This window comes from Pararge aegeria, chromosome 21 (genome assembly GCF_905163445.1).
Source record: "Pararge aegeria chromosome 21, ilParAegt1.1, whole genome shotgun sequence".
In the NCBI taxonomy this organism is placed as follows: Eukaryota; Metazoa; Arthropoda; class Insecta; order Lepidoptera; family Nymphalidae; genus Pararge; species Pararge aegeria.
In genome coordinates this window covers 10,443,711-10,470,271 of record NC_053200.1, presented here as the reverse complement: position 1 = coordinate 10,470,271, position 26,561 = coordinate 10,443,711, and the positions used below count along the sequence as shown (strand labels likewise).

Below are 26,561 nucleotides of genomic sequence, written 5' to 3'. Positions count from 1 at the left end.
CAGTTCATAATCATTATAAATTGTAATTCCAATGCAGTTTGGTTGGTTTTAGCGATTATTATTTGCACATGTAAGTGATGATAACCGAGAGAAATGGCAGCCTTAAGGAGCTCTCTGAAAGACATATCATTTTTATCATAAATGCCAAACAATTGTTGGCACATAGATGAAAATCCTCCATACAGGTTACAGCATTGTTCTCCATACGGTTGTACACCAGCGTGCGACAAATTTGTATGCCAACTATAATATTACTTTCATTGAGTTAGGCGTTGGTATTTCAGAGCTGCATAATTTATATAACATACAAAAAAAAATTCTTAGAATGGCCTGGGACAGGTTAAGGGTTTGTTTTTAGGATTATGTTTACTCTACATCATCATATCCAAAAACAAAAATTGCTTATGATTTTTGTTGACCTATAGAAAATACAAACACGAGGGTAGGCTGCTTAAAACTAGGCTTTGGTGAGATAAAATGTTAAAAGAGCTTATTCGTATGGAACTGTCTTCTAAATCAACAGTATATCTTCAGAATGTTTAAACTTTAAAATCTACGAAATGTTTGTGGTTTCGTAAGGGCAGATACAAACTATAAGGATATGATGACGCTGAATTTTTTTAAGGAATATCACTACTAGGTGCTTAAGACTGTTGTACCAAAACAAAAAAAAAGTTAATATATAACTAAATTTTTTGTGAATCAAGCCACGATCTATTGCCGTAATCAAAATCGTGCAAAAACGAGCAAAAAAATTCACGTTTACCTATAAGGATTTGTTTATTCTGTTTTTTAGTATTTGTTGATATAGCGGCAACAGAAATACATGTGTGACCATTTCAACTGTCTAACTATTACGGTTCATGAGATAAAGTCAGGTGACAGACAGACAGATGGACAGCAGATTCTTAGTAATAGGGTCGCGTTTAACCCTTACAAAACGCGCAGTTCATATATCGCGTTTTGTTTATTGATGTGCAGCCGGCCTTAAAGATGCGTGTACGCGTACGGTCGGATTCCATCGCTGAGTCACGGCCTCGCTAGACGGGCCGCAGACACTATTTTTCAAAGACCGGCCGCCCGACCCGCCGTACATGGCCACCCGTTACCCGTCAAGCCTCGAGACGCTTAGGGCTTCTTCACAATGTAACCATCTATCCTAAGACATAAAATACTTTGAAACCTATCTTTATTCAAATAAACAGTGTGTGAAATGGATTTTTATAATGTATAAAATTATTGTGAATGTGGATAAAGGCGTTCGTTCCTACAAGTTTAAATTGACACACACACTTTTATTGCGAAGGTAGTAACTTCTATATCTTTGTTATTTATAATTAATGCGTCGCTGGACACACAAGGTATAATAGGGCATCAATATTAGCATTCCATTACCGGCCCCTTACAGAGGAAAGTTTGATAATATTTCAGGCCGTAGTTTAGGACAAGGGGGGAATGGTGGACATCGGAAGTCATTAAGAAAGATCAATATTAAGAACTCTCAGGCATGCAGGTTTCCTAAAGGAGGTTTCCTGTGTCCCCCCCCTTTAAGGCAAATGATATTTAATTGCTCGCACTAACGCACATAACTACGAATAGTAGTATTGTGGTTCGAACTCGGTCGCCCCAAGTTATAGCTTTCGAACCAAGCACTAGGCTTTCACCGTTTATTTGATAATGTTTGCCGTGCCTTTTCCAAAAATTTAAAGCCACGAATTGAGATAAGTGACAACAACAATATAAATTATCTCATTGGTGTCGTCTGTCTGGACTATAAGTGCTCCAATCTGATCTCACGGTTGTTTTACTTTGTGAGTTTGTGACGTGTTAATTTTAAAGCTAAATTTCATATGCAACACGACACTTTTAAAAATGTTTGATGCACCGATTAGCTCCAGACGTTTAGCATTTCAAAATTGGAAGAAAGATAACAAACAAGCTATAGAAAGGAAGAAAGAAATAACCCAAACAAACCATTAAAAATAATTAAGATTAAGTGTCTATGTAGATTGATGACATTTTTGTGTTGAAACGATGCCTCTTAATTAATTTAACTGAAAACGAGGTTTTTCTTTTTTAGGTTCCTTTTTAGGTTGATTTCCTTGTTGACCTCTTTTCGTTGTTTATATCATATCAACCGATGCAAGTCCACTGCTGGAATACAGGTCATTATGTAGGAAGTTCAAAATTTTACGGTCTTGTGCCGCGCGTGTCCAGCGATAACTAACGACTTGGGGGGTCTACCAACGCAAAAGGTAATTTAATAGATATACGTAATACGAGTATGTAATGATAACGATAATTTTATTTTAGACTCGGACTATAAATGTGAAGTTGGAGCAAGAATACAAAGTATGAACCGCAAAACACATCGTTGGTAGACTTTGAACTACATGGAAAGACATCCTCAAAAGAGTAGCAGGGAGCCGCTGAACGCAAGCCGTGCTTCACAAGGCCGTGATAGTGGTAACTGCCAACAGAAGGCCTATGTTCAAAATTGGACGTTTAGCGGTTGATATAAGTATGTAGAGTAGAATAGAAGATAGAGATGATAAATATGTAGTTCTTTTCATATTTCTACTAAGAATGTATGCATGTATGTTTGTAGTTATGGGAATCCTGGTGATAGCTGGAGGGATAATAAGTAAAGTAGAGAAATTATACTCAGAACCAAACTTGCTTACGCTGGTGTAGAGGAAAACGGAATGAAGAATGAAGATAACGAGTATGTAGAGATAATATTCTTATAACCAAACTTGCACAGACCCTGGAGTAAATAGAAACGGAGTAAAGAAAGAAGATTACGGAGTATGGAGATATTATTATATTTAGACCCAAACTTGCTGACCCCGGAGTAGAGAAAAACGGAATTAAAAAAGAAGTATACGAGTATGTAGAGATATTGTGGACCCACCCACATGCCACTCTGTTGTAAGACGTGGTAAACACAATGAAGAAGAAAGGATATGGGTATGTAGATATATAGTATATAACCAAAGAACACCGAAATACCACGCAGACGAAGTCGCAGGCGGAAGCCAATAAAGTTATAAGTGGTACCTAGTGAATACCTCATAATATTATGTATTGCACAGTCATCTTATTTGTAGCATACAAAAATATTTTAATGGTCGTGTTTGCTTCATTGAATTTCAGTTGTAGGTTTGAAAAAATGATTTTATAAAGTCGTAAAATGCAAAGCTTTTACAATAAATTATAGCAACCCATATCCTACACTGCCCACCTACACACATGAGGTGAAACGACACAAATAGGCATTTTTATGGTGTGGTATCATTTTACAATTTGTTACGTACTCTACCTTTACTTAAATCGTAACACATTAAATATTATGTTTGAATTCATGTACATTTTTACAAGGTACAATGGAGAAGGTATTACAAGTGGTATAATTTAGTAATACTTTTGTATTTTTAAGTAATAGCTTCTTGTGACACGAGTTCTTCGGGGGAAGTACCCGCCGCTAAGCAGCATTGTTGCAATGCTGTGTTCCAGTCTGAAGGACGTGGTCGCCGGTGTAATTACAGGCACATGAGCGCTGTGGTTTAAAGTGGGAGGTCACGGGTTCGATCCCAGGCTGGGGAAATTTTGGAATTTCTACTGAAACTATGGTCCTCATAAGAAGGCTCAGAGTCACTCAGCGGGCGATGGAGAGATCTATGTTAGGAGTATCAAATCCAAATTGAGGAGATCCGTAGAAGAACTTCAGTTACCAACATAGCTCAGCGAGTCGCGAAGCTGAAGTGGCAATGGGCGGGGCACAGCTCGGAGAACCGATGGACGTTGGGGTCTTAAGGTGCTGGAATGGCGACCCCGCACCGGTAAACGCAGCGTAGGTCGGCCCCCAACGAGGTGGACAGATGACATCAGGCAAGCCACTGGGAGCCGCTGGAGGCAAGCGGCCCAAGACCTTGTATTGTGGAACTCCCTACAAAAGACCTTTGTCCAGCAGTGGATGTATATTGGTTGAGGTGATGATGATGTTGATGACTAAAATTTCTTTGGTCTGGTCTGGTCTGGTCTATCTTTGAACATCGCTAGTTACCACCATACCGATAAAGACGTACCGCGACGTGATTTAGTGAAGAAAACGAGGGGGATGGGTTGAATAAAATTGCCATACCACCGTTACCATCTTAAACTGCAGTATCACTTACCATCAAGCGAGATTGCAGACAGCGAAATAAACAAATGATTTGCCTGATTTTCGCGGACCATATCAAATTAAGCTCAATATTCATTGTATTTCATACAGTATCAAAGAAACCACCTTGTTTCTTGAACCTGTATATAGTGCCAATAGTCTGCTCAAAATAAAATGACTGTCCGTACGTCATAATCCGGTCTGATGAGGATGACGTAATTATAATGTTTTCGCAATCCACTACCTTAATCAGGCTACGGAATCCTAAAGTGCGCATTAAAATGATTAACCGCGATCTTCCGTATAAAATGGCTGTCGTATCGGCGATCACCATTCACCGGTAAAAATGCAAATAGAATTGAATAATGGTTTAAGCGGCGCGGCCGCCGCGGCCATTGACTTTGGTCTCGCTGTCTCCGGTGCGCGCACGACCTATCTGTAGTCTGAAACCCTAGTATAAAATTTGCACGTTACTGGAAAGTCAGAGTAAAAACGACCTTACTTTTAATTAATTTAATGCTTAAGTTCGTCCAAACATTCGATTCAGCACTCCAAGCGGCACGATTGGTAAAACGTTTCAGAATCCATATTTCTTACATTCGATCAATACTTCACCATTCTTAACCCAAAACTGAGCACGGATCTCAGAATGGAAATGTTTAAGGCTGTAGCACACCTTTCTCACAACTTCTTTACAGTATTTTATAATCTAAAAGATCAATGCCACCTTTTGTAACAAAGCGGTAAGTCTGACAGTCGCATGATATCATTCGGAAACCTCTTGAAGCAGTTCTTCCACGCATAATCTTACTCTCCATGTGTAATGAAAGAAAAGAACCAGTCATAAGGGGAGAAGTGAAACCCCAAAACAATGGAATATCTGTGGTTCTACAAAAACAAAGTATATATTTGTTATATAAATATACATGTATATTTAGTAGGTAGTCACAGTTGAACTACACTGTGATTTTAAAGTAAGTTTTTGCTCTATTATGAAAATTAAGCTTAATTTACCTTTTCCGCGATAAGCAGAAGAATCTGTGTGGTTTAATTTATAATTTCTTCAATCCCTATTCTCCACACCAAACAGATCTTCGGCAATGTAACCTCTACGCATGTTTCCCTCCGAAAGGAGCATAGTCAGGAGATGTTGACTTTACAATGAATAATTGTTAACAATAAATATACTACGACAATACACACACCGCCATCTAGCCCCAAAGTAAGCGTAGCTTGTGTTATGGGTGCTAAGATGACTGATGAATATTTTTTTATGAATAATATACATAAATACTGATAAAATACATATAAACACCCAGACGCTGAAAAACATTCCTGTTCATCACACAAACATTTTCCAGTTGTGGGAATCGAACCCACGGCCTTTGACTGAGAAAGCAGGGTCGCTGCCCGACGATGACGGACGACGAACAGCGAGGGAAATCTATGATAATACACAATATCATGGATTTCCGTCAAGTAACGCCTGCGTCTATCCAATAAGTTTTTCTCGAACAAAAATAGCTCACCGCGTCTAAAGTAGTTTCCACTTCAATAAATGATGTAGTAAATTATGTATGTGAATGTCAGTAAAGACTGGATAAAAACGTTAGCTATAAATAATGATTTTACCATTCGTCTGACGCATTATACACGGCGCGGCGCGGGCGCAGATTTCTTTAGATTTGGCGCCACAATTTGTAAATGAATACGGATCTGAACCCACATACCTACTTACTTCCTTTTTTGTTGCGAAAGCTATTTTAATTAAACCTAGCAAACTATGCGTGGCAGTAGTTTTTCTTAACATTCCTGTTAAATTGAAGATAGGAAAAAAATTTGGTATTTTGATTATGCTTTGTTATTTTTTATTATTTAAATCGCTTCGTAACAAAAGAGATATTTTAATTGTTTAATTAGCAATACAATGCTACATTTCTGAATCTAAGATTACCTAGTTAGCTATATTTATTGCATCTAATTAAGCATAATACGAAGTATTTTTGTACAAATATAATTTTTTAAGACACCTAAAAAGATACTAGAGATAAAGATAAGATAAGATACTAAAGATACTAAGATACTTTACTTAATATTAAGCTGTTCAGTTCGTTTGTTTATATATTTGAACTGACTGTAACCCGCAGTTTTATTCGTATTAACTAAAGGTCGTACCACACTGATGCCCAAACTCAAGGTAAGGTTCATCTACATAAGACTGTGTCGAGGATTCACTTGCCTTTTAAATAAGTTATTTTAGCTTATTCATAAGAGGAACATGGTTTCGTGGACTTTTTTTTAAATATACAAAAGACCAGTATTTTTGCACACATGGTATTTCTGTATGACTGCCCATTTCGACAGCGCACGCTAATAAAATAGATCGCGGACTGCTTAATGAAATGCAGAAAATAGCTTTCTAATGGTGAAAATATAATTAAAATTGGTTCGGTAGTATCCAAGTTAACCAACTAAAAATAAACAAACAAATTTTTCCTTTTTATAATATTAGTAGGTATAGATGTTAATCGACCTGGTTGTGACCGCGGGAACCGTTTATCTCCACAGGATAAAAAGTATTATATGCCCTTGTCTAGTATGCAAGCTGAATCAAATGCTAATGCTATAATTATAAGTCGGTAATCTGAGAAGCCAAGCTTAGGTAACAAAGGCTATTCTTGATTACGTAGGAACGTTATCCAGTTGCTTTCCATCTCCATCTCCAGAACCGCAAACTGCTAAAACAGACAGACTTTTTCATTTATAATTTTAGTAAGGATTGTATGGCAGCCTAGAAAAATTTAAATAAAAACTAGTATTATTCATAAAAATAGAAAACACGATCCGATAACTATTCGTTTATTTATGTTTGTATTCGCTACTAAGCGATAAGGCCGCCTTTTGCATCCTACTTTTTAAGTTACCTATTGTTGTGTCCATTTCTTTTTTCTTTTGGTGGTGTACAAATAAAGTGCATAAATAAATAAAAAAGAAATGTTAATCGGCTACGAAAATCTTAGTATAACATTTTAAGTAATATTCAATTTACGTGAACGAATATCGTAATTTCAGGTCGTGCCTGAAATGTCCTGAGTCCCAAACAAGCCGATCGACCTATCTGTTTGTGGTACGGCTAGGTTAAATATATTTCGTATTATTTGCAAGCTTATACAACTGGCGCCCAAATACCAAGCGAACATGTAAAGCAAACAAAACAACGAGGCCGAAAATATTTGTAGCATCATGAAATGACCGAATAATAGACAAGTCTAAAACCATTTATATAACTACATTCGTCCTTTTGTTTTTCGTCTGTTTATATTAAACCTATTTACTAATAGACGAGTGTGAATGTAGAAGATAGCGTCTGGTTTCGTGCCTGTAAGGTCCTGAGTCCGATTACAAGAGGATTCTGCGTCCTGTTTGTACGAAGGCTATATTTAAATATTATGCGTATTGTTTACAAGCTTATAAAACTGGCATCCAAATTCCAAGCGAGCACGTAAAGCAAACAAAACAACGAGGCCGCATCATCGGCGTTCGCGCAATGACACAAATAGTTCAGCGGCAGTCAACCCTGATATTTGCAGCATCATGAATGACCCCAGAATAGACACGTTTAGAAACGTTTATATAATTATACACGCCTTTTCTTTTGTTAATAAATTTGCTACTGCATATATTAATCCCATATCCCGTATAATAGCAGAAGCTACGCGAACGAATACAGTGATATTAGGTCTTGTGCCTGAAAGTTCCTGGGAGCTAACTAAGTATCCAATTTGTTTTTAAATTTTCATTCCTAGGTAAGGACCTATCTATATGAAAGCAACTAGCTATTTTTATTGACTTAATATAACAAATATTAATAATAATTAATAATTTATCGCTTGTTTTATTAAACTATCTGCAACAGTTCATAAGGGATTACTGCATGATATTTGTTTTGTTCCATTAAGGGGAACCACGAAATTTGAACTAATTTCTATAGATGAAAAACATTAATTGTGGTTTTAAGAATTTTAACAAACTTCAACTGTGGATCGAGCGACGGCTTTACGTGATTTCCGAGGCACAAAAGTGAAGAGAGCCAATTTTTAAACTTCGAGCTGGTATTAAGAATTTCTTGCAGGACGTATGGCGTCAAAAAGCAAATCTCCAAAGCTAGATCAAAGAGGCAGTCAGTTTGCGTGGCACAAAATAAATTTTAGAGTAGTTCATTTGTGTCAACCCTGATATTTGTGCCATCATGAATGGCCCCAGAATAGCCACCTCTAAAACCGTTTAGTTAATTATACACGCACGCAGTTTGTTTTGATTTCACGCTATCAACAAATTAAGTGCCTACTTTATTTGTGGTGTGAGCGGAAATGACAAAATATTATTTTTGTTTTCGACTCCAGGTTGCCACAACGGAATGGCGCCAAAATAAATCAATTTGCTCCTACGTTTTTCTCTTTATTTTCATATCGCGGATGTTGTAGTAGCATAATTATCGCCTCTATCTCTGGAAAATAGTTGAATGGTTTGGTTCGATTTCGGTTCCCTGTGACAGCGATTAGTACGTAGTAGATCAAAAAGTTAAGGGAGTGCGCTAAAATAAATGTTTTTGTACGTGGCTTAATGATAGGTATCATACCTGGGTAGGTAGGACCTGGATCGGGAAATTAAGACTCGAATCGAAGTAGTTAGTACCTGTAACAAACTGAAAAAAGTATCCTGCACCGCAGATTTAACATCCCTTTGCGTATTCGACCGATGCGTTAATATATTAGGCCCGAGCTGCTATACCGACCGAATACCTCGAATACCCCACGAAACTTATGGAAGCATTTGAGTTATTGGCATTCAAACGCATGATCTCCTTAGTTGGGCTCAAGTAGTCTCCGACGTGTAGTTCAGGGACGCTTCAATCACAAACGCACAGACATAAATTATTTCATACCATAATAGTTTATGTCAAAAAAGTTGCATATCTGGAGTACAAGTTAAAAGCATGAGACATATGGGCTCCTAGAAGTTATTACTCGTATGATGGAAAAAGTTGTCGGAGAAAATCCTGGACAAACAATCCTAAACAGGACCGAAATCGTGAGACTGAATATCGCTTCGAATAGAATAGACAGGAGTTACTGACTATATAGTACTATCAACTTTTGCTAGTCGGAATCCCAACAAAAAGAAAAAAAATCCATATTAATTGAGATTTATTTCAACTTCGATCTAATGATGAATTCAAAGACGGCTACACTCTTAATTAAGAAGTTTTTGGAAACCAAAACTAGCAATCGTTTCGCACGCGGCATGGTAACAATAAATCACGTGGCGATACAGCGTTACCCGTGAACGGTGACTAGCCGCGTTGAATCATCCCAGACGTAATCGTGAACTATATTTTCAAGTAAATATAAACGGCATTCAAAAAAAAAACTACAAACAAAAGGTTACACGGATATACAACAGGATTTTGAAATTTGATTTATAAAACAGCCTAACAGGTATTATAAGATACATTACTCAGCGATTGTCCAATTTTCCGCAGGCATAAGTCTGTGGTTTGTATCCTCGTCTCTAATAGAGTAATAATCTTTATTTTGCTAACTTTGGTTGCAGAAACTTCGGCTCGCGCTAATTTTGGAGTCATCATCAGCACTTAAACCATTGGCATCGACTGCTGGACATAAGTCTTTTGTACGTGTTCCAAAATCCACGGTACTAGGCCACTTGTTTCTAGCGGCTCCCAGCGACTTGTTTGATGTTGCCTCTCCACCTTGTTGGGGGCCGACAAACGTGGAAAACAAACGTTTTCCTGCGTGGGGTCGCTATTGGCAGCACCTCACTCCTTGGGACCACAACGTCCTTCGGTTTTCCGAGCTATGTGTCCCGCCGATTGCCTACAGCAATGTGACTGTTGAGCTAAATCGGAAAATCTGATTCTTCTACGGATCTCCTCATTCCAGATCTGATCACGTACCCAATCGCCCGCTGAGTGATCCTGAGCCTTCTTATGAAGTTACACACAGATAAAAATGAAATCATTGAAAAAGACTTACATCTTTATAACCTATTACATTTACGGAAAATTCCATTCACTTATGTATAGGGCGTAGAAGCAAGCTTACAAAATATATCGCCGACATCGGTTGCTAAGGGAGACGAGGGTTGTAACGCGTTGCATTAATTGTCCTCTCTAAACTTTGTCCCTAATTTAAAATTGCGATCGTCTGGCAGCCTCCCGGCGACCCAGTTTTCGGTTCTGGGACATTGAAGGACATATTTAAGCAGGTGTCTGGAACTATATTTTGCATAATTCGCTGTCTAGCCGTTTGATTATTGAAATAAATCTGTCTGCGGCGACGGATTATATTAACTTGAATTAACGAATTTATGTCTTTTGAATTATTCTTTTACGATATGAAGTGAATGTTGCTGGCATTGATAGAATACTAGAAGTTAAGTTAACTATTTAAAACTAAGTACTATTCAATTACCCATACTAATATGAGCTATATCTATAGTGTGTACCACTAAGAAAAACATATGTAATTTACTACATACTTTCGATTCCTTGCTACCGCTTACATGCTGGCACAGAGCGACGGCAAGAGACCTGGTACGACGCTTGTAGGATGCCATTAGTTAAGTGTGTCGATAGCTGCATCACACATCCTGGTGACCTAGACGGTGAAGCAGCTAACACTGCCGAGTAGACGGGGAGGCGCAAATGTGAAAACCTTGATACAAATTTAATTTTTGGGCCTTTTGGAGTAGACACCTTGGGAACTTGGGACCGGGAGCTCGAGCTATTTTAAAGAATAGACAAAGAGGGTTAACACCGGTGATCCTAGAGCTGGCAGCTACCTTTGTTAAAGAATTAGTTTGGCCATTTAAATGGGCAATGCTGTCAGCATCTTAGGCACTATTTCTCGATCGGTTTCGAAGACGTTTTAAGCTAGCTTTATTTTGGTACATAAGTTATTTTAGGTTATTTTTGTTTATGAATATACTAAAATAAAACAGGTCTAAAATGTCTCTTGTTTCTGCGTGACTGTTGGCCTCCTCCAACTGACGCCATTGGACTCTATCCGTTGCGTCTCTAGCCCTTAGAGCTCCCACTGTTTGTTCAAGTCATGCTCCCATCTTAATGCCTGCCGTCCTCTTTACGTTTGGCATACCTGGAATATTTTTCACGAAAAAAATAATATTCTGAATCCCAGAGGAAGTCTTTATTTTCACTGGATAAGAGCAACTTTTCTACGTCAGTCTCCGGGATGTATGTTTGAGTGCCAAATTTAATTATTAGGATCGTCGCAGCGGTTGAGCAACAATAGGCACACTTTATTTTTTATAATATTAGTAGGTATATGGAAATGGTTTTTTTTTGCACAAAAAGTTAGACTTGACTGCAATCTTCAACTGGTGTTAAGTGATGATGCAGTCTAATATGGTAGCGGGCGTCGCCTGTTGGGAGTATGTCAGTTATTTTAAACCCATAAATCCATCGGCTTCTACGCGACATTGCACCAGAAAGCTCAATCACTCAACTGTTTGCACCTGTTTGATGGCAGGGTGGTAATCAGCCATAGCCGAAGCCTACCAATGTCAGGCCAGGCCAGGTCAGAGAAAATTCAGATATTAGTAATTGCCCCTGCCGAGGATCGAATTCGGGACCTTTGCTCATAAGACCACAACACTCACAACTGCGCCACCGGAGGTCTTCAAGATATATGGGTTGAATATTGAAACGATATATTATATTCAACTAAAAAGATTTGATCACAACAACCGCCCAAATATTATCTATAAATACAGGTGGCAAAGTAGTGTTTTTCAGATGCGATCGTTGCTCTTTCCACATAAAACAGGATTGAAATAACAGAAACACCTATACATAGTTATACCTGCTGAGCTGTTGTTATGGTATGTTTATGTTGAAATGACATAGGAACGTACAAATTCCTGAGGATTTGCCAAAAAATTCTTTAGAACTAGCGGACGCACTGAATCAACCCGTGCAGTTGGAATTATGAGTTTGAACATATTGGACAGATCATTTCTTATTTGTCAGGAAATTAGTTCGCTTTATCATCAGTGTGTTAATAACATTTTTTTTCTATGTTCCACGACAAGGTTATAAGTAGTTTATTATACAACGTGTAACCGAATTACGAATTCATTTTGACGGATGCATAAGCATATTTCATAAGAAATCACCATGTAAAAATATGAAATCAAAAAGAGCCTATTTATTTTACGCTACGCGACGCTTACCTAATAAAGTGGCAGGAGTCACATGATTCTAATTTTGTATGTGATAAAAGGGCTGTATCTGATTTCTTTCTCATATTTCATAAGAAATCACCATTGAAAAATATGAAATCAAAAAGAGCCTATTTATTTTTCCATACAAACGAATTCAAAACATTTTAAGTGTTTACGTATGAAAACCCTATTGAAGAAAGAAAGAGAGAAGATACGCTACGCGACGCTTACCTAATAAAGTGGCAGGAGTCACATGATTTTAATTTTGTATGTGATAAAAGGGCTGTATCTGATTTCTTTCAGTTAAAACTATGGCAGTGGTTTACTCAAAAACTATTAGGTTTCGGTTTCACAGATAAGTCTCAGAGGCACTACATAATGTACCTCTAACGCCTGTGTAGTATTACTACGGTTTTCATTTAAACGTTGGATATCTTTCAGATGATATTTGGCATCGTCTATCTAACCCTTTATCACCACTTTTAGGTGAGACGATTAATACGGATTTGAATTACTCAACACACGAAATGTCGCGTGGGGTGAGGTGGCGTGTTGCCAAATTGTTACCGATTTCGATAACTGTTAACTATATGTATATCACTGAGATCAACTCTATACTCTTCCAAATGATCCTTAATGCAGACTGTCTATGCTAACACTATCTCTGCTGCACACGACCTTGGATTTCTTTCAAAAGAACTATGTCCAGCATTCGAAATAATGGTTAAAACTTAGGACTGTCACATGAATATCACAAGATTTTTATTCCTTTAGACTAAGATCGGTCGCAACTCGTGAAAGTCTACCTTAATTTTAAAAAAAATTGATTAGTCATTTTAACGGAACAATCGGACCCGGCAACCGTCGCGTCTGTCTGGAAAAGCAGTCCTATGATATTTTAATCTAATCTTTTAGAGGAATGGAATATACTTTACGACAGATTCTGATATAAAAATAAAAAAATCTAATATATATACATTAAAAAAACATAAAAGTCGTCGCGTTTTTGAGGATTGCGACTACAAACACCGTGACGCAAGATTTTTGTATATATAAGATTTCAAAGTCAAGAAAGGCATTTTAAGATGTTGTATTCGACTACTTAGTAACTTCGATCTCGGTATGTTTTTTATGAAACTCTAAACGTAAGGTTTGCTTAGCAACAAACGGTAGAGAGTTTTTTGTACTGTTTTTTACAAGTTTACGTAGCTAAGGCGGGAATGTCCACGGTTAAATCTGAGGTAATATTATCTAAGCTTACATATTGTGTGGAAGTAGGTATTGATACATTTTCAACTCGTAAACTCCTGAACGTCATATTATGACGATAGCCTATAAAGATTAATTTATTTTTATAAGGACTACCAACAAAATTTTAGTTACAGATAAAGCTAGCCTTAGGTTAATAATGAGACATAATTTCACTTAGAAGTATGCACTGCATGCACTGGTTAGTATGTACGATAACTTAATTTAATTTAAGAGTTTAAATGAAAGAATTAAACTACCTCAAATACAGAAGAAATAATATAAAATTTAAACATAAGTAGTAACTTATATAACCAATATTAATATTTAAGGAACTGAGAAAACAGAGTTGGAGCAATCATCAAATTACGAGTTTTAAAGTTTTAATTATTTTAGTTTCAAATTTTCCTAGTGTATCGTTTAACAAATCAATATACTAACTTTTAGCACTAAATTCCTTATAAAATTTACTTAGCCTAGGTATTAAGGAGTCGTGGCCGAGATTAATTCTGTAAAACTTGTGGGTGAACAGCGGGATTTGGTACCGCGGCATACACGGGGGACCTTAAGGTATATTTGGTTTAGTAGTTCAGAGTTATCAATGGTGCCATGTATGAGGAATGAGATGCGTTAAGTGGAAATATCATATCGTGTAGCTTACGTCTTTACAATAGTTCACTATTCACTTTAGGGATGACTATTGTTTATTTACTCTTAAGCATTTGTGGTATGCTAAAGTAGATATATATCATTAATTTATTTATTCTTCATTTTAATTAATTGTTGTTTTATGTGTCTAGTCTGGTTTATGTATTTAGTTATTCGTTATGTATGTTTTTAAGACTTTTAGTTTTCCTAATAATTTTCAGTTAAAGGTTGCCATGTAGAGTTAACTACTTAGCGATATGACCGCCTTCTGTATGCTACGACTTGTCTGGGTTTTTTATTTTCTTAACTTTTGTGAAGTAAAAAAAATTACATGCGAGTAATAAAACAAACATTTGGCCCAACCCCGGAATCGAACCTGTATGCGAGTGATCTGTAGTATAACATGCTAATTTCTAGATGTTGAAGCATATCATACCTATAAGTTATAAGTAATAAGCTATCAGGCAGCTTGCCGGGTTAAACTTCACAAAGTATTTCTATGCAAGAAAGTATCGGAGTTCTGTATGAAGTGTACACGATTCCAAAATTATTACAAAACCGCTTTATATACTCGTAAGTACATCGATGTGTTGTCACAGTCCCGCTGCAACCCGGCAGTGTATTCGGGATAGTGCACTAGTGATGTGACTGCGTGATGAAAACGAATATATCGATGCAATTGCTGAAAATTTATAATTTACGCTCTCAGTATCTGTCGGTCTGCTAAAACCGAAAACATTCCCAACTCATAGCGTCTGCATCGAAAATTCAAGGAATCATTTGTATGTGTTGAACGGGCAGAACGGGTGGGCCATACATAAATCTCGCGAGGCGATTGAATGCAGACGCGTAAGCGTGCCCGTGCGCATAATTCAAAGGGGCGATCACCAGGAATCGCCATTTGGCATGCAGACGGCCAAGTTCATTCCAAAGCAATAAACCCGTTATTGGCGACGTAATATACATATTGCAGAACACTAAACAACGATTTTGCTTTTTTATAAGATAATTCAAATATACAGACGTGGACGCGTACGTAATTTGGTATATTTTTATAGCTAAGGCGGCGGTGTTCGTTCATAAATATTTATTTCAGATTATTTTACTTAAATCCATATTGTTACGCGATCTGTTCTTATAGTTAAAATTTGACCGCATGTGTAGGATTCCGTCTCAATCATAGCAGTCGTCTCAACTTTAACCGAACCTAGAAACGCGTTTCATCTTAGTCTATATAATATATAGCTTAAGTCTAGCATTAAGATATAATATGCAACGTATAATTAAGTGCTGGTTATAATGAATTTTATTTATTTACATGATTATTATCCTTAGCATATGAATGCCCACTACTTGTTCTAGACAATAAACCACCGGCCTCCTCTCGAAGAACAGAAGGATTCAGAGATTCTAAGAACCTCCATGCTGCTCAAATTCCTTCACAATTGTTAAGTTAGTGCTCTAGCGAGGTAGGAAAACATTTGGCTCAACCTAGAAATTTTATCTACTTTAAGCATGATTCATAGTCGATCATCCTTTTACGATATATGTACCATCTGTTGCAATATTTATATCGATAATATAGATATATTTACCGTCACCAGCCCGCAGGTGTCGGTTAAACGATCATTCTCGTATCATTTCGGTACGGTACACTGGTCCAATTTTCCCTCTTTCTGCCACCTGCACTGTCTTTTTAAATTTTTATTTGCTCCTGAGATGCTCATATCGATCTTGTCAATTGTTTCGACTAAAAATGATTAAAATTCGGTTGCGATTTGCAAATGAAATATAATTATCTAGTATATTTTTTAAGTAGTAATACTGGGGATTTCACGTGGTTGTTGTTTCATCTATATGATGAAATTGTCTCAAGCACACGGGTGGGGTGATGTATGGAAGCAGAAAAAGCGGAAGTTTACTCGTTTCTGGTGTTCGACCGAGCTAATCATAGAACTCCGGTACTAAGAGTAGGTAGTACAGTTTTAATAGCGTAAATCTATCGGCAAGCATATTATTGCACAACGATGTTGCACTGTTACATATAACATATACCCAGTATTGCACTGGGTATATGTTCTATGTGCAACATCGTTTAACCGTTATCGATGTCGATAGATGGAGGCATTTGCCGACACTAGCCCGCAGGTGTCTGTTATGCGGTTCCTCTCGAAACATCACGGTGCGGTATACCGGTCCGACGCGCCTTCCCTCGACCCGAGCTGTCTCTATAAATGTTTATTTACACTTGCAAATGCGATTCTGAGATCGACCCAGTCAACTCATTCGGCTAAACATTATCTTATGATTAAAATTTGGTAGCACTGTGTAAGTGGAACCAATAGCTTTCTGCTCTTGAGGTCCGATTTGTATAGCCTATCTACACCAATGTTTTATAAGGTAGACAGCGCGGCACGAAATCTGATTTATACAAATTACATCGGCATTATAGTTTAGCCTATTTTTTTATAGTAGGTAAGTATAATGTTTATTACAGGCAACAAACATTTTAAAAATGATCTGCAGCGAAGGTCGATCATCGGAGGTATTTTAACGTGATGCGAATTTACCCTTACCAGCTGTAGCAAGTAGCGGGTACTTCAATAGTAGGTTTTCTAATACAGACGTTTTTCTGCTATTCTACATAATATACCCCGACCCTCCGCGTCACACAATCCGCTGCTTCTATAGAAAAATTAAATTAATAACTGAATTTGCTCGGCTGCCGGCATTGCTGCTAAAATGTGGTGTTATTTATTATGAATACAAACAATTACATATTCACGCATTTCGGGCAAAAAACGTTAGTCTAAAAAAACAGGGAAAAATATCCTTAACTAAAATCGGATGGCTAGTGTCAGATAGCAATAAATTCTGTTTATCTTTTATGTTTTGGAATAATAATTTTGTCTGACATTTGTACTAAGTAGTGCTTTTTATGTCTAACTAGCTGCAGCTCGCGTCTTCCTTCGCGTTTATAACGGTTTTATTTCAAATCCCATGGGAACCGTTTGTTTTCCTGGGATAAAAAGTAGCCTAAGTTTCTCTCAGTCCTCTAAACTAACTATGCCAATATTCAAGTTTAGTGGTTGCTTAGTGTGTTCTTCCTTAACGCCCTATTAAGGAAGAACACACGAACAAACACATTCTCGCATTTATAGTATTAGTAAGGATATCTATCCGTCAATAATTTGTCTACCACTAGAACCTATCAGACAGGAAACAAGCAAGAAACTTGGCAGCAATATCACACAAGTGGTACAAAAAAATAGTGAGAAAAATCATTTCAACGCGAAATGGATTTTTTCATTGGAAACTGCAATTTGCAGTAATAGTCGTTATTATGACCACCTAATGACCGCACGAGGCACTATCCGACGTAGGTACGTTTCCGGCCATTTTTTCCACTCATTTTCTTGCTGCAGAAATACCTAGATAACTACTCGTATATACTCGCTGATGCATCCGATATATCCACTATGCCAGTAATAGACGTGTAATAATGAACATTAAATGATATTGATGTCTTTATAAATACACTGTTTAGTATTATTGAGATATTAAGCATATTATTAAGCTAAAAACACACACCTTTATAATGATTTAGGTGTACTCCTCTTTATAGTCTTTGAAGCAGGTTTTCTCACAATGTTTTCTTCACTGACAAAGCTAGTATAGGGATATTTCAGAGGTGCGATCCTGGAATCGAACTTGGTCCTCCCGAGAGTGAAGCCACTAATCTATCACCACTTTTTTATTAGTATTGATACATATTACTTTTTATATTATATGGAAGTTGGGTTCCTAAAGTACTGGAGTGGATAGTGACGGATTGTAAAGTGAAGTGCTGGTAGACAGGACAAATGACATAAAACGAGTCGCAGGGAGAAACTGGATGCAAACAGCATAAAAACGGAGAAAAATCCATATAAAGACTAGCAGCAAAGGTCCTATGGTTAAAATGATGTTGATACACAGGTACATATAAGGGGTAGTAATAAGAGTTAGTTGCTATCCCACTTCTGATATTACGAAATGAAAAAAAAACCTGAGTTCCATTAAAGTTTACTACCTAGAATGCCTGTAATAGAAATGTGTAAATCTTAACTAACTATTTAAAAATAACTGCTATTTAAAGTGTATCAAGGCGTTAAAACTCTAAACGTTACTGAGTCAAATATGGTGTAATTGGTGTTTAAAGATAGTTAATTTAAGAGGAATGCACACATCAAGGTGTTAACCGCCTCTAATTCACTCGACATCCGCCGCACTCTTGTTTAGCTATTATAATCGGCTAATTATTTATTTTAAACATAGGTGACACAGACAACAACCACAGAGTGTCGACAGTCGTACAGACGTGGGACGAAGCTCTCTAGGTAGAGCAATCGTGGTGTAAGTACTAGGCGAGGAAGGGACCCTTACTGGACTCAATAGTAAGGGACCTCCAAATACCTATACACTGTTGCAACACTGTTTTTCCACTACAAGTTAGCCCTAACCTGAATCCCAACTGGTCGTAAGTTTTGATTCAGTCTAATATGGTAGTGAGGTGACCTGTTAGGAGTATGGAAACTATATTGAACCTTTGCCGCCAATCATCGGTTTTTTTTTAAAATTAAGGATAGGCCAGCGCCTGACGACAATCATGCCCGTTAGAAAGCAATGATGAGGTCTAGGTTGGAGCACGCTTGCCTAGAAAAAGCCTATTCACGCTAGCCTTGAAGGTACTCAAATTATACGTGGCAGGAAACACAGTTGCCGGGAGGGCGTTCCACATCTTAGCGGTACGTATCAGAAACGTGGATACAAACGCGGCAACGTACAGGAACGCTAAAACTGTAAGGCAAACGCATATTTGTCGGTGTTTTATAACTAGTTACGGCGGAAGCCTACAGGAGAGAATTAGGAAATGACCACTGCGCTACGGAGGTTGACATTATATACTGCTTCAATGTGTGTTGATGGACTAAGGTACCAATTATTATTATTATTATTGATGATACACTTAACGTGTTCTCCGAGGCATGGAGACCTTTCTTATAAAAGGCCAAATCCTTATTACGATTTTCATAGAGCTACTTTTTTAATATACTTAGAAACAATTGACCGACGAAGCATATAACAAAATTCAAAATTCATTTATTTCAAGTAGGCCCAATATAAGCACTTTTGAAACTTCAAGTCTGTCTGTTTGTAGTGACTCTACCACCGGTTCGTAAGGCAGATTCTACCAAAAAGAAGCCGGCAAAAACTCAGCAGTTGCTCTTTTCCAACATCAACAATTCACATTTTACATTTTAACATTTATTTTTCTATCTTGTGAGAGATGAAAGCGGAGCCGGATTCTTCCAAGCAACCTTGTCATTAAGAAATTCATCAATTGTATAGTAACCTCGCTGTAATAAATGTGTTTTAACATATTCTTTATATTTATGCATTGGTAGGTCCGAAATTACCTTAGGAATAATATTAACCTACTATTATATGTAAGTGTACTATTGATGGTAAGCACTTCGCAGGGCATGCATGGAACACGTCCTACAAACTGCCCTGTGCCTATCAAACTGAAGCGTAAGTGCTAAACCTCATGGCCCTTTAAATACACCGGCAACAACACCCTTAAGCTGCTTTCCAACATTAAATAAATAAATACACGACAACACACACATCGCTATCTAGTCAAAAAGTAAGCGTAGCTTGTGCTATGGGTACTAAGATAACTGATGAATATTGTTTATGAATAATATACAAAAATACTTATAAAATACAGATAAACATACAGACACTGATAAACGTTTATGTTCATCACACAAATATTGTCCAGTTGTGGGAATCGAACCCACAGCCTTGGAGTCAGAAATCAGTGTCGCTGCCCACTGCGCCAATCGGCCGTCAAGGTAAGTCAAAATAAATAAATACACGACAACACACACATCACCATCTAGTCCAAAGGTAGCTGTAGCTTAGCTTGTGTTACGGGTACTAAAATAACTGATGAATATTTTTTTATGAATAATATACATAAATACTTATGATATATAGATAAACACCCAGAGACTGAAAAACGTTCATGTTCATCACACAAATATTGTCCAGTTGTGGGAATCGAACCCACGGCCTTGGACTCAGAAAGCAGGGTCGCTGCCCACTGCGCCATTCGGCCGTCAATGTAATCGGCAGTAAGTAGCATGACGGAAGTACTTTCCGGACGAGCCCTGATACCAAAAGCTCTATTAGGTACTATTTACGTTGACTAGACAATCGCAAAGGGATTTAGACCACTCACCACGCTGCTCTCATATACGTTGGCGGACTTAAACATTAAATCCTATTATAATATTAAGGATTACTTAAACGATAAAAAAGCTTGGGTGTGAATTGCTCTAGCTTCATAGCTAAATAAATTTACTGTTAGATGGTGATAATAAAAAAAATTTACCCGGCTAAGTTTGTTCTGGGCTCTTCTTAGACCAGGGCGCGTTTGGAACCCTCGTAGCTTTAGGTTTAAGTTGGCGAACGAAGTTATCACCATCCCCTTACAATTATATAAACATGTATATGTTCATAAGTGCCTATGATAGGCCTACATGAATAAAGAAATTTTGAATTTGAATTTGAATTTGAGAATTGCAATCACATGGTAGTGATGTTAACAGGACCTTGTGATCTCTAGTCGACAATGGTTACTACTCGACTATTAGAGGCAGTCGACATTATATGTACAGCTGCATATTACAGTTGAAACTTCAATAATAACGTTACCAATATACAAAATACTAATAAAAGTTAATTATGAAAAATAATACACTAAAAACGATACTTAAAAGCTTTTTCAACCACCCGTGTAAAAATAGCTTATACCTTGTTTTGCAAAGCATGACTCTATCAATTGTTAATTTCCATATTTTCCTTTAATAAATACGTTATTAACTTATTAATATGCGTTTTTATATTACCATATAGTGCATTGAGTCCGTTCTGAGTCATTCACGTTTGACCTCTTGCACGTTGCATTATGAAAATTTTAAACATTTGCGACGGCTTGCACCGTCTAGGTTAAAGGAAGTTGTAAAATTCTTGACCCTTGTGCATAAGGGCTGTTGCGAGGCGTTTAAGCTTTTTGGACAAAGGCTTTTTAAAGCTTACATTAAAAAGTAATGGGTCTGCGCTATAAAATAGATAAGAACCTTTTGCGCAGTATAATATACTATGTCAACATCTGTGGTTTGCCGTGAGCTTAGTAAATAATATATATTATTTTTAGTCGCTAATTATTGTCTTACAGAATATTACTAAATGTAAGTAATACACCAAAAGAAAGAAGATGCCATTCGTACCCAAATGTTTGAAGAAGATTATTTTATGAGCTTCATCTCTTTGTTTATATTCATGGATAAACCAAAACACAATGATTTATTATTTTACTTAATGTATACGCTCACTGCCCAAATATATACCTTTTAAGTATTCTTGGGATACTTAAGAGTATAATGTGTTTGTTGTATTATAGACCATTTAAATTTACAAAAATAAATTGAGGTAGAGAAATACCACAAACACTAAAAAATGAACTAGAGAATTAAAAAGTACGAGTAAAAAATAAATAAAAACCTTACAATAATTAAAATAAATTAATTCCTTCCTTACTTTGGAAGTTACATGGGTGCTTTTTTCAGACATATGGGCAAGTGTAAATTCATTTTAAACAAAAAACTTGAGACATATCGAGACTATCCTGGGATCATGTTATTTTTATATAGTAAAAGTTTGAGAGTAATATATTTTGTGACTGTTTTCGATTCTGTGAAGCTTAAATTGTTGTGAAAGTAAAAAAAAAAATATGTGGCCCCTTTTACACAAACGGCTAAGAAATGGCTACATATTTTTTTTGCGAAAAATTCATTCAATGCACTAGACAAACCACGGAATTAACCGCGAATAGAAATATGGATTACATTATGAAGATATAACCTTACGGGTTTATCTAAACCCTACATTTTTTTTTTAATTCAACTGCTATTTAAAGGTTCATGGCAAATGAAATAGGAAATAAGCAATTTTGATTATACACTACTATTATACACTACTATTTATACTGCTATTTTGTATAATAAGTTTATAAAAAATAGATTACCTGAACATAATATATGTAAAGGAATTACATCATGATTCATTCGCAATCTAAAAATTTAAAGTTTTAATTCTGTTCCTACATACTACGGATTTACATTTGCTGACGACTGAATATCAAAGGAAGTAAAATACTTGACCTCTTTGAGCTGCTATACCTTGTCGTGTAAAGGTTTTTTCGAAAGCATCCTAGACTTAATTCGTGACACAAAATGTAATTTGTAAAAGATTTACATATTATGTAATGTGTAAAAGGTTGAAACAAAATGTGTTTTAAAAGGTTGATACAGAATGTTATATGACAAAGGTTTTAACGAGTCGAATAACGATTACCGGTGAAGGATATTTAGGCACTTTTTTCGAGTCAAAATACGAGGCAAAAATAATATTGAAGTTTTTTTTTAAAACGACTCTTCGTATCTGAATCGTATATACAAATATTAATATCTTTATTTCAAAAGCCCTAAAGTGAAGTCTTTCTTTTTGTTGTAGCTCTACCAGCGAATTCTGATTCTACTGAGAAGAAACCAGCATGAAACTTAGCAGTTACTTTTTTAAATCACGGTCAACGCAATGCAATAGTTTTTTAAACTTTGTGTGCCGAATTAAAGTGGAATTGCTTCCATGCATCTTTGTCGATAAAAAAATCAACAATTTTATAGTAGGTTAGTCGAATCAAGAAATGATTTTCAGTCGTTTTTTATCTTACGCAATATTAGGCCTAAAAGTGCGTTCGAAATCATGTAAAGGAAGCGAAGAATATTGGATTTATTGTGTTGTAGGTAAAATATGGTAAATTCAAATTATGATTTTTTATCAAATAAAATAGCTTGGGAAGAACGCTGAAATGTCTCCGTTTTTCCTAACTATTGGCGGATAATAATGATAAATTATTGGTATTAATACTTACGTAACTTTTGTATTTTATTTTTATTACCTACGTGTTATCTGAATCTATATTATAATCTCAAAGAAAAAAGACTCGAGCTTGAGTTGCGATTATAAAAAAGTTTGCGGAATACAATACATACGAGGATGTTTTTTTAAATCTGTCTCCGGGCATTGCTCTTAAAACATCGAGAGAATTCGGAATATTGATAGATTTTTTTCCCCGTATAAAACTGTTTTTTGATTTACCCCCGGTAAGGGCATATTGTGAGATACAAGTTTAAGTTACTAAAAGCACGTAAAATATTCAAGAAAGTAATTAAAGTCTTATATCTTAAGTTAACTTAATTATTTAAAAGTTATTATTTCAAACGTATTAATTATTAAACGTTTTCCTACTTTGTATCAACTTTTGTAATCATCATAATAATATGTTGCATATTATTATACTAGTATAATTATTTAAATAATAGTTAAATTGAAAAATGAAATTCAAATGGTCACGCTATTAATTGTGATGGTGTAAGATAACTAAAATAGGTAATACATAAATATTTATGAATAATTTTGTCGAAGTTGAAAGTTACTTTACCATTTTCGGATACATGAATAATAGAGTAGTTTATCAAGAATAGTTATTGATGGATGAATGTTAAATATATTATGTACACGGTATGCGGGTTGTTGACAGCGTTTGGATATGCATATTTAGCGCGCCTTTTACGCTACCAGTTTATATTTAAAAAAAAACAAATTAACGGTAACGGTCATTCATAAGGTATTAAGTAACTATGTTATGTTCTTTAAACACAGCAACGTCTATAAATTATCCACTCGTACGTAAAACAAGAACATTTAACGACATGTCCTATAAACTAATACGGGTGTTAATTATATCGTTTTATGGCTCTGCGGTGTAACGTTGTTTATTCAACAAGTTAGTAGAATAAATTGTACCCAAACAGTTGCCGGGCAATTGCTATTTGAAGTTTGTTTGCCAAGTTTCTCGGTGACAGTTTAAATCAGGTGAATTGGATTAAATTACACAATTCACTCGGATCCGGGGCGAGACTTCGAAGAAAAACAAAAACTGACTTGACGCATCGATAAAATACGAACACTTTACGCTTATCAATCGAGTACGGGGACTTTTAAACCGCCGTCGTCGCCCCGGTCTCGCGAAACGGGAGCCGCTTTACCGGTCGAGTGACTCCTAATTTATCACATTTGCTTGCAAGCGATTAATTTAAATTAATAATCTTTACCGGGAAGCCGGACACTGATAACTTATTGATGTAAAGTAAAGTATCTGCGGATACCTGGTTTCCACTCGTAATAAAAAATAAACGGTATAGGGGAGAATAATAATGGTCAGTGCTCACCTGCTGCCGGGCGCACGAGCACGAGCGGCAGCACGAGCAGCGGCAGCAAGGGCAGCCGCATGCTCGAGCTAGCGTCGCATGCCGGCGCGTGCGGCGTTCTACGCTGGTCGCCCGCCGCCACGGAACTGCGTGCACTGGCGAGTGTGGCCGCGCGACGAGCGCGCCCCGAGCGCCGCCACCGCGTGTGCCGGCGGGGCACGTGCGCGCACGGCCGCGCGCCACGCGTGCCACTCGCTGCCGCCTGAGACGCCGCGCCACGCATCCGACGCCCGCCCGGCCGGTCTTACCATCGGTGTGGCCCTAGCGGAGAGTCGACGCGGACTGAGACCACTGCCGGCCGCGGGCCGCCTCGGAGGGCGCGCGGTCAGGCGGCGACGGCGGTGCAAGTGCAGCGGCGCGGCGGAGACGCCCGCGAGTCAAAGACCGCGGCGTCGCACCTTCCGCCTTCGAGGAATGCGCTCCGGAGTGCCGCGGCCGCCGTCTCGGCTGCAGCCTGCACCCGCGTATCACCATCGCACCAACGCTTGATGTATGTTACCTTAACTAAGTATCGTTACGTAGTTATACCTACTTACTTAGGTACAGTACGTAAACTGTCTTGCAAGTATTTTAATCTACATAAGCATTGTCTAAATATGGTACTAAAATGAATTACAAAATGAAATAAATCTACGAATATAATTTTCAGTAGTTTTATGCATAATTTAATTTAAAATTAACTATTAAGATTTTTTTGTGTCCTAAATTATCTAAAATGATTGTATTGTCAATACGATAAAATATTATTAATAAAATTTGAATTCTCAAGTTGTTTTCCTTAATACCTACCTTAGTTCTGAACAGTGAATATTAACGAACGCAAACCTCAAAGCACAGTTACAAAGGTTTCCAATATATACCAATATTAGGTTACTATATTTTAGTTTAAGCACGTAAAAAATATAAAGTAAGTAGATACGAATAAAAATAAAGCATGAAAATTATATAGTAATAAAATACATATTTTTATTAATTTAGATAATTTAGATGTACCATACTACCTGTATATAATTAATTATTCTATTAACGCAAACTTATCCCGTGGAATAGCGAATTGAGTAGGTACACATAAAACCAGAATTATTAATAATTACTACGTCGATTATTCTAATGTGAACAAGTTTTCATAAAACTTTAACGAAAAGTAAGTTCCCAATACAAGGCTGAGTTAAATAAAATTAAGCATAAGTTAAATAATGTAGTCGTGTGTTATCCGTAAAATTAATTACGTTAATATTTAATCGTATCTCTAACTTAAAAGATGGATCATTGAACTTAACGTAAGTAAAGCGTTGAAGTCTTTTCAAGGGCGCTTATTTGACGGCACTCGCAAAAAATCGCGTTACTTGTACAAAAACCGCTCTGGCAACAGTTTATTTTAAAATTATACGATATTTCTTTTCTTTATTTTCATAATACAAAAGGATTTATTAAAATTTTAAATTTTATCTATGAAATAATAAATAATATAAATACGAATAAATTTCATTTATAGTGCCTGTCTGCGATCATCATCAACCCAATACCGGTCCACTACAGGGCACGAGTCACCTCTCAGAATGAGAAGGGTTAGGGCTGTAATCTACCATAAATAAATAATAAATAAATATACTACAGGAGGCCTACTATCGCTTAATGAATTATTATTTTTATATTGTAGACGCTGCTGTTTTAGAATAAAAACCCTTATTTTAATTCAATACTGTTATGTCAAATTCAAAGCCGTCGCATATCATATCAATTGACGTCGACTCGACATCAACTATTCAAATAAATAGAAAATAAATATACTACGA

At 36.7% G+C, this 26,561-nt stretch overlaps 1 protein-coding gene across 1 annotated transcript in view; it reads right to left on the bottom strand.

The window, feature by feature from the left end:
* LOC120633027 (follistatin-A) overlaps positions 1–24,988 on the bottom strand; it is a 45,931-nt gene extending 20,943 nt beyond the window's left edge. Inside the window, exon 1 of the mRNA XM_039903060.1 lies at positions 24,727–24,988. Coding sequence (XP_039758994.1) covers positions 24,727–24,988 — 262 coding nt within the window. The remainder of the gene's footprint in view (positions 1–24,726) is intronic.
* Positions 24,989–26,561: the final 1,573 nt, after the last annotated feature.